The 9,976-nt window shown below is 42.3% G+C and overlaps 1 protein-coding gene across 4 annotated transcripts; it reads right to left on the reverse strand.

Annotated features, from left to right (window-relative positions):
• Positions 1-746: 746 nt before the first annotated feature.
• LOC311369663 (NACHT, LRR and PYD domains-containing protein 3-like) lies at positions 747-9,611 on the reverse strand. Of its 4 annotated transcripts, XM_084487885.1 has the most exons (13): positions 9,427-9,611; positions 8,535-8,631; positions 8,310-8,426; positions 7,850-7,966; positions 7,661-7,777; positions 7,275-7,391; positions 7,032-7,132; positions 4,606-6,391; positions 3,686-3,859; positions 2,858-3,031; positions 2,492-2,665; positions 2,268-2,314; positions 747-1,546 (listed from the first exon to the last, which is right to left on the reverse strand). In XM_084487885.1, exons 2-13 carry the CDS (start codon positions 8,615-8,617, stop codon positions 951-953), a joined length of 3,603 nt encoding a protein of 1,200 aa, XP_084344011.1. In that variant the 5' UTR covers positions 8,618-8,631; positions 9,427-9,611; the 3' UTR covers positions 747-950. The 4 variants fall into 4 exon arrangements, with proteins under 4 accessions (XP_084344011.1, XP_084344010.1, XP_084344008.1 ...); XM_084487884.1 differs by having other exon boundaries at positions 2,492-3,031; positions 7,850-7,963; XM_084487882.1 differs by having other exon boundaries at positions 2,492-3,031.
• Between the last annotated feature and the right edge of the window lie 365 nt (positions 9,612-9,976).

Here is a 9,976-nt window from a genome sequence, read left to right on the forward strand (position 1 = left end):
TACCTTTGGTTACCATGGAGACCAGGGACCAGGAGGCTGAGCGCCCTCCAGAGAGAGCGTGGAGGGGTCCATCAGGGTCCTGATGAAAGGTTCCCTTCAGCTCAGCAACACTAGTTTGTGGAGGCAGCGAGGAGAGAAGTAATCATCGCCTTTTTGCTGCCACTCATCAGGAGACCCTCTGAAAGCAGGCAGTAATATTTAAGTGTATTTATGGTTCCTATCGCAGCTACAGTTGATATGGAGCCTGTGAGAGACTTAATTTAGATAAGTAGGCCTGTGGTCTATTGTGGAGTTAAGACAGACGCCCATGACTGTGCACACCTCTCCTTCTCTGCACGCACACCCAGAGAAGGAGAGGTTCCTCCTATTCAGGTCAGCACCAGTGCCTCAAACACAGACCTCTGTGTGTTACAACATGGAGGCTCAGGGTCCTGTTAAACGCCACGGGGGAGGTGGTGCATCAACCAGCCTGCAAGGCTCGTCTCTTCAGAGACGCCAGTAGCTGGGGTCTGTTTCCTTTCCAGCTTGCTTCTAGAACTCTCTCCATATTCCGTCCCTCATCGTGCGTATGAGTCTGATGTGGAAATGCACTTGCTGGTATCCTGATTATTAATGCTGTGTAGATGAAGCCCCTGTTGTGCTTTTTATTCAGTGAACCCCCGACCTTAAAGTGTAAACTGATCCTCTGCTGAACATACGAGAACATTCAGTGGATCCACTGAGTTGCTTATTACTATTATGCTTTATTAACCAGAACAACAAAAGAACAGTCCCTTACATGTACACAATAAAGACAAGGACTCAAACAATAGAAGAACAGTCCCTTAAATGTACACAATAAACACAAGGACTCAAACAATAGAAGAACAGTCCCTTAAATGTACACAATAAACACAAGGACTCCAACAATAGAAGAGACAGAGGGATGAGGAGAGAGAGCGAGAGAGAGACTATAACTTACACAGAGACGCTGAGGAACATAAACTTAAAGCTAACGTACAGAACTTGGTGTTCAAAGAGGGCATAGAGAACCTAAACCCAGGGAGGAGGTCCTCCTGGGTGAAGGTGGACTGGAAGGTGTGGAGATGTGTCAATATGTCTGAGGACCCTCCTCCATCTGGGGACACTCTGTAGAAGGACAGAGTGCCAGCAGGCCGGTCCAGATACACTCCTACTCTGGTAGAGCCAGCGGGGGGGAGAGGTATGGCTGTTGCTCTACCGTTGTACCAGGCAGAGTAACCACCATCATCATAACAACAAAGACTCCAGGACTTGTTGTTCTCTCCAAGCCCGCTGTCATCACCCTCTCCTCTCCTTGTGATTCCTCTGTATGTCACTCCTATATAAACATCTCCTTTCCACTCTACCTCCCAGTAACAGCGGCCAGTCAGAGCCTCTCTACACAACACCTGGGGATAGATGTCAAATCTCTCTCGGTGATCTGGATACGACTGGTCCTCTTTAACCCATGTCAGCTTTCTGTTGTCCTCAGACAGAGAGAGTCCTTTGTGGGCTGTGTTTGGGTCCAGTGTGAGTTCACAGGCATCTGACAGAGAACAAGACATGATGAGCTGCTGAAACAATCTTCATCATCATCATCATCATCATCATCATCATCATCACTAGTACTGTTCTTCCTGGTTCATGTTCATCTTCTCTACAAAAATTAACATAGAAAGACTAAATCATATCAAATGATAGCTACTATAGTGGACTAGGGTGCTATAGCTTAAGAAATAGTAGTGCATATTGTTTTGAAGATCATTTAAGTTAAACCTAAATGTAAATCCCATGTGTGCATGAGTGGTTGTCCTAGTCAAAACAATGACACTTAGAAATATGTATTAACTGAATCTACTCCCACAATATTTACACTACATGCACATATTATACATCAAAACGTTCAGCATGATGAGCCTATATCTAAGCTATAGTATACATACTTTCCAAGATATTAGACTTTGAGAGGTTCCAATACACATCCATTGTAGTCCACCTGTGTAAACAACCGACTGAACCAGCTGAGCTCACATACAGGCTGGAAACTAACTATTGGTACCATAGGACTGGTTCATACATACTATACACAGACATGTACACATACGTACACACACCTACACAAAAATACTAGACATACCGGTACATAAACACAGGGAAACACAGCTAGACATGCGTATACACAAGTCAACACTTGAATGAATGAATGTGGTTGGATCATCTTAATAGTTAGTGTGTGTTGTGATGAATCAAACTAAACAGACACTTACACTTCTTTAGAGCTGGTTTCAGCCTCCACACTCCACTGTGCTCCACACTGGGGGGGGAAACAAAGTGAGAGCAGCATGTTGAAACATTCACCTTCATCATCTGCTGTCTCATCACTTTCTACACAACATGAGTTACAGCTGCCTCTTCAAACCACTTCATCTAGCAGTGACTTGAATCCTTGTAGGAGACTTTGTCCCTGAGTGGTGAGCTGTCCTCTCCATACCTGAGAGTGTCCAGTCTCCAGTGTGGATCCTCCAGTCCAGCAGAGAGCAGCGCAGCTCCTGAGTCTCCTGGGTGATTGTAGCTCAGGTCCAGCTCTCTCAGATGGGAGGGGTTGGAGGTCAGAGCTGAGGCCAGTGAAGCACAGCCTTCCTGTGTGACCAGGCAGCCAGACAAGCTGCACACACACACACACACACACACACACACACACACACACACACACACACACACACACACACACACACACACACACACACACACACACACACACACACACACACACACACACACACACACACACAATCTGTTCAACATACTCTGATGTTGAACTTGTGGTGTAAGTGTTTGACCATTGAGTGAAACTGACCTGAGAGTTTCCAGTGTACATTGTGGACTCCCCAGTCCAGCAGAGAGCAGCTTCACTCCTGAATCCTGCAGATCATTGGTACTCAGGTCCAGCTCTCTCAGACTAGAGGAGTTGGAGCTGAGAACTGAGGCCAGAGCTTCACAGCATCTCTCTGATAGATTACAGCCATTCAACCTTCAAACACAATAAACACAACATGTTAGGAACTGTGATTTATGTTTTAGGAGAATTGAAACCAAAGTATTTTTACACACATGAACAAAATGTAATTATTGTTAAGAAACTGGATCTTTAAATATTAAGAGTTAGATTTCATATAGTTCTTAAACAAATGTAATCATTATACTTCCCTTAAAAACAGTGTAGCCTGCTAATAAATCCAAGGAAAAAGAAGAACGCACACAATGAACAAAGAGAAACAATGTAGGACCTCAAACTTTTGCATAACATTTTCTTTAATAAACAAAGCTTTAACTGTTGTCCAGAAATACCTAGCAGGTACTGTGTTTGTTTATTATATCCCCCTGTCGCACATAAGTGACGATTCTGTCGACCACTCAACGGATGGCGTGTGAAGCTCGAACTTGCTGGCACCCTTTCAGGCGTCTCAGTACCCCAACGGAGGAGAATTGTGAGACGAGTATGGCTCAATACGACTCTGAGTCCGGATCATGCCCCACTTTTGATGGTGGAAACGCGATCCATGACAGACCTTTGCAGACTGAACCGACCCTCACCCTCCAGTGGAAATGTGCCATTATAGAACTGTCCTCTGAACTGAACTGTGGAACTTGTGGTGTAACTGTTTGACCATTGAGTGAAACTGACCTGAGAGTTTCCAGTGTACAGTGTGGACTCCCCAGTCCAGCAGAGAGCAGCTTCACTCCTGAATCCTGCACATCATTGGTACTCAGGTCCAGCTCTCTCAGACTAGAGGAGTTGGAGCTGAGAATTGAGGCCAGAGCTTCACAGCATCTCTCTGACAGATGACAGCCATTCAGCCTTTACACACATAAACAGAAGATGTAAGGAACTGTGATTAAAGTAACTAACATATTTTACTGTTAATATAATGAATGACTTTAATTAGAGAGGTTTTATTCATTTAACAAATATATACTAGTCAATACATTAGATTCATGTTTATTCAATATTGAATGTATAATGAATAATATTGAAAAGCTGATTTGTAGTCTTTGAAAATGTTTTTTATATTAATATTACTTTTTATTGTAGTATTGGATGTATTATGTATTGTATTGTAGTACATGGGTGCAGCTTTCCGGTTGTCAATCGTGACCTCTCACCCTTCCCCTAAATGACCCAGACGTCTCTTTATCAACGCATCAGCATTGGTTAAAACCAAAGCATCCATGTAACCAAATGTACTGAACAAGGTTAAAATGTTTTCAAATAGTTTGTTACATTTTATTAATAATAAACGTATTTATGAATGTATCCTTATCAACAATTACTTATTTATACTTATAGCTATATATGAATACTGCTGTATTTAACTATAAATAACAATTATTATTCATTCTTGGCTTTTCTTATTTATTATTTCATAATAGATAAGAGCTTTTGAGTTTGACTCTTCACCCTGGTTACACAATATAATGTGTGTATTGTGATACATGTTATACGTGAACATACAAAGATGTTTTATATGTTATCATAACTTTTATATTCTACTATTAGGTATATTTTGTTGTGTGTAATGTGATACATGTTATTAGTGAACCTACAGAGATGATTTGGAGGCTTTGACCACTGGCAGCAGCCTCAGAAGACCCTCCTCTGAATCTTTGTATTTCTTCAGGTCAAACACATCCAGCTCTTCTTCTGATGTCAGTAAGATGAAGACCAGAGCTGACCACTGAGCAGTATCAAGATATTCTGTGGAGAGACTTCCTGATGTCAGGTACTGTTGGATCTCCTTCACTATAGAACGGTCGTTCAGCTCATTGAGACAGTGGAACAGATTGATGCTTCTCTCTGGAGAGAGATCCCCACTTATCTTCTTCTTGATGTAAGACACTGTTTTCTCCTTGGTTTGTGATCTACTTCCTGTCTGTCCCAGCAGACCTCGTAGGAGATTCTGATTGGTCTCCAGAGAGAGGCCCAGGAGGAAGCGGAGGAACAAGTCCAGTTGTCCATTCTTACTCTGTAAGGCCTTGTCCACAGCACTCTGGTAGAAGAGGAGGAGTTTATCTTCACCAGAGGTTGGTTGTTCTTCTAAGAGCAGATTGACACCAGTGTGGATGAAGGACAGAGAGATATAAAGGGCAGCCAGAAACTCCTGGAGGCTCAGATGGACAAAGCAGAACACCTTGTCCTGGTACAGCCCACACTCCTCTTTAAAGATCTGTGTAAACACTCCTGAGTACACTGAGGCTGCTCTGATATCGATGCCACACTCTGCCAGGTCTGCCTCGTAGAAGATCAGGTTGCCTTTCTCCAGCTGGTTAAAAGCTAGTTTTCCCAGAGAAGCAATGATCTCTCTGCTCTCTGAACTCCAATGTGAATCTGTTTCAGATCTCCCATGATACTTCCTGTCCCCCTGTATGGATTGAACCCTCAGGAAGTGGCTGTACATCTGAGTCACAGTCTTGGGCATCTTCTCCACTCTCTGGGATGTTTTGAAGAGGTCCTCCAGAACTGTAGCAGTGATCCAACAGAAGACTGGGATGTGACACATGATGTGGAGGCTTCGTGATTTCTTGACGTGGGAGATGATTGTGCTGGCCAGTGTCTCCTCTCTGAATCTCTTCCTGAAGTACTCCTCCTTCTGTGGGTCAGTGAACCCCCTCACCTCTGTCACCATGTCAACACACTCAGCAGGGATCTGATTGGCTGCCGCAGGGCGTGTGGTTATCCAGATGCGGGTGGAGGGAAGCAAGTCGCCCCTGATGAGGTTTGTCAGCAGCAAGTCCACCGAGGTGGACTTTGTCACATCAGTCCAGATCGGGTTGTTCTGGAAGTCCAGAGGAAGTCGACACTCATCCAGTCCATCCAAGATGAAGACAACTTGGAACCGGTCGTATCTGCAGATTCCTGCTTCTTTGGTCTCAATAAAGAAGTGATGAAGAAGTTCCACCAAGCTAAACTCTTTCCCTTTCAGTAAATTCAGCTCTCTGAAAGTGAGGAGAAATGTGAAATGTATATCATGGTTGGTTTTGCCTTCAGCCCAGTCCAGAGTGAACTTGTGTGTTAAGACGGTTTTACCAATGCCGGCCACTCCAGTTGTCATCATTGTTCTGATTGGTTTATCTTGTCCAGGTAAGGGTTTAAAGATGTCCTCACATCTGATGGGTGTTTCCTCCTTGACTTGTTTCCTGGAAGCTGTTTCAATCAGTCTGACCTCATGTTCCTTGTTGACCTCTCCACTGCCTCTCTCTGTGATGAAGAGCTCTGTGTAGAAGTCATTCAGAGGTGTTGAATGCCCTGCTTTAGCGATTCCCTCAAACGCACACCTCAACTTCCTCTTCAAATGAGACTTGATTTTATGTTGACACTCGACAGCATTAGATCCTAAATGAGAAAACAACAGAAGACAGTTAGTAGATGGTGATCAGTGGAACCAGGTCAATAATTCCTGTTAGGGAATTGTGTTATGATCAACTTCATGATATTTAGTGGCTTCATTACGGAGAAGCTGGTCGTGACAAGGACTGCATGTTACAGATTCAAAATGTTCAGAACTATTATTTCCACAGCAATATGATTGGTCTAATGATAGTAATAATGATAGTGAATCAGTGTAAAGTGATTTGCTATGCTGATATAACAAGATAGTGTTCAACCTCTTCCACTGAGTTATTCTACTGTTGATCTGTAGTATAATGATAATTATTTAACCTGATACCCCCACAATAACCCTACATATCTGGATCAAACCATTTAATCTGATACCCCACAATAACCCTACATATCTGGATCAAACCATTTAACCTGATCCACCCACAATAACCCTACATATCTGGATCAAACCATTTAACCTTATACCCATTAACCCTAAACCATTTAACCACAAAGAGTCTCCACATTGAAGGTTATAGTCATTCAATCCGAAAAGAACAAATGAGAGTCTCATACTGCTCCTTAAAAATAGAATGTCTTCTCTTTTTTAAAGATAAGATCTCTTCTGCCCTTCAAAATAAGAGTCTCTTACCACCCCACAGTGTGTCGGCCAGTTCCTCCTGGTTCATCTCCAGCTCAGTTTGATGCTGCTGTACAGACTGAGCAATTGTAACATTTGAAATTTCCTGGTGTCTGTGGAGAACACAAATACACACACACACACACACACACACACACACACACACACACACGCACACGCACACACATACATCAAACCAGGAATTATTGACGTTTGATGGAAGCTTTATTTTTATAATCTCTGATAAGTCCTCACCTCTTCTCAATAGACTGATTTCCATCTTTAAAGTAAAAAGGTGGATCCATAGAGTGGTTACTCTTCATGGAGACACAGCTGGGTCCAGGGGAGTCTGTTCTCTGTTGCTGGACTCTCCTAGAAAAACACAAACTAGATGTATGGATGTTTGATAGAAGCTGTAGCTCTATAATCTCTAGGGCTGTCAGGTTATGGTCGGTTGGATAATTAGTTAATCAATATGCACGTGTTGGACCAAATTCTCATTGGTTGGACATGCACATTGTTTTATTATTATCTTTTCACAATCGACCAATGGATTGGTCATAGAGTTGGTTGAATTTAAGACAACCAAGATTTTATTTGGTTGACTACAGCCCAAGTAATCATCCCGATTCAATACTTACCTCTTTTCCATGGACTGATTTCCATCTTTAAAGTAAAAAGGTGGATCCATAGACCAGTCACTCTTCATGGAGACGCAGCTGGGTCCAGGGGAGTCTGCTCTCTGCTGCTGGACTCTTCTGGAAAATCAAGAACCAGGATTTATGGACGTTTGATAGAAGCTTTATTTTTATAATCTGATGAATCCTCACCTCTTCTTAATAGACTGATTTCCATCTTTAAAGTAAAAAGGTGGATCCATAGACCAGTCACTCTTCATGGAGACACAGCTGGGTCCAGGGGAGTCTGCTCTCTCCTGCTGGACTCTTCTAGAAAAACAAGAACCCTCTCATTCACACCATTTCCCTCTCATTCACACCATGTCGACCACATTTCCCTCTCATTCACACCATGTCGACCACATCACTAAAACATCATCCCTCCTCTCATTCACACCATGTCAACCACATCACTAAAACAGCCTTATCCCTCCTCTCATTCACACCACGTCAACCACATCACTAAAACAGCCTTATCCCTCCTCTCATTCACACCATATCGACCACATCACTAAAACAGCCCTTTTCGCCCTAAAAATAATCTCACACCCCTGATCTTTCACCACTGAAGAAACCCCCCTCCATGCCTCCATGTCACTCTCTAAATCATCACCTCTTCTGAATAGACTGATTTCCATCTTTAAACCCAACAGGATGATCCATAGAGCAGTCACTCTTCATGGAGACACAGCTGGGTCCAGGGGAGTCTGCTCTCTGCTGCTGCTCTGGGCTTCAACACAACACACACAGCTGTTCTCAGACTAATGATGTCATGAGATATCACTGCTAAGCTCTGAAATGGACAACAGTCACAGACAGTGAGAGATCCTCTTCTTACCTCTTAGCTTTGCTCTGGTGGCCATGTTCCCCAGACAGAGTGGTTTTAGAGGTAGGACCCCCCTCCTCTCTCTCCTCATCCATAGTAGACTGGAGACCTGGACACAAACACAACTACATGTTGTTTCTGTGGATTCTGTACCAAATGTGAAATTGCTGCATGACTAGATCTACACACTCTATCACTTTCTATGTCTAGATATACACACTCTATCACTATTTATGTCTAGATCTACACACTCTATCACTATATATGTCTAGATCTACAAACTATCACTATGTCTAGATCTACACACTCTATCGCTATATGTCTAGATCTCATACATGTCATTATTTGGATTATTCCTTACTTCTGAACACTGAACTCTCTTCCAGTAGATCAAAGTCACTAGAGAATCAGAGTCTATAGATCAGTGTGCTATACCTTTATAGATGGCCATCAAACCACCAATAGGTAACTAATGGTACCAATAAAACCCAACAATAAAAGTTCACAACATGAACCAAACTGACCTCACTACAGCACAGACTGAACCTCCACAATAAAAGTCCACAACACAACCAAACTGAACTCACTATAGTACAGACTGAACCTCCACAATAAAAGTCCACAACACAACCAAACTGACCACAATACAGTACAGACTGAACCTCCACAATAAAGGTTCCTGGACCAGAGGTTCAATATGAAACGCCCTCAACACGGTGGAACTAGTGATTGATGTTCTGTCCCATATTCCTTTATTCAGGTTCTCTCTCTGAGCTCAACGTCTCTTTTACAGCAGGAACCTGTTAACACTGAACTGGGACTGGAAATTAATCTAGAACATATCAATACAGTGAGAATATATGACCAATAATCTAAAGAAAACATGACATTTAGCGAGCTGTACCGTAGCTTCTCCGTGATGAAAACGTGTCCTGCTCCTTGTTGTGTGAAAATATTACAGCACAGAAGGAAATGAAGATCAGTTGAAGGAAGAGATTCAGGTGTTCACCAAAACACAAAGTAAGTGTAAGAACGTTAATAAGATAACTTCTTCTAAAGAAGTTAGATAACTTCTAACTTCTTTAGAACGTTAACACAGTTCTAAAGAAGACAGTGAAGACAGATCAAATGAGGAAGGAGACTTTGAACACCAGCCACCAGTAAAACCATCAATCATTAACTAACTAAAGAGGATTACATGGTTTACCTGTACCACACAAACACACACACACACACACACATGCGCAGCTTAAGAGTCAAAAGTAGAGCAAAAGAGAGATATGAGATAAATACAAAGTAAAATAAAAATAATAAAATAAAGGATGTATAAATAAATAAATAAACAATGTACTATCTACACCTTTCACAGGTGTATATCATAAGTATAGTTACACAGGATACTAGCTCAGTATGAGTATAAGTACAGAGGATACTAGCTCAGTATGAGTTTAAGT

Source organism: Micromesistius poutassou (genome assembly GCF_964030765.1).
Source record: "Micromesistius poutassou genome assembly, chromosome: 24".
In the NCBI taxonomy this organism is placed as follows: domain Eukaryota; kingdom Metazoa; phylum Chordata; class Actinopteri; order Gadiformes; family Gadidae; genus Micromesistius; species Micromesistius poutassou.

Coding starts and splice junctions, on each gene's coding strand:
- LOC311369663 (XM_084487882.1), bottom strand. CDS start 8,617: ATGGATGAGGAGAGAGAGGAGGGGGGTCCTACCTCTAAAACCACTCTG. Junction 7,133..7,274: donor AATCAGTCTATTGAGAAGAG/GTGAGGACTTAT, acceptor TGTTCTCCACAG/ACACCAGGAAATTTCAAATG. Junction 6,392..7,031: donor GGCCGACACACTGTGGGGTG/GTAAGAGACTCT, acceptor TTTCTCATTTAG/GATCTAATGCTGTCGAGTGT.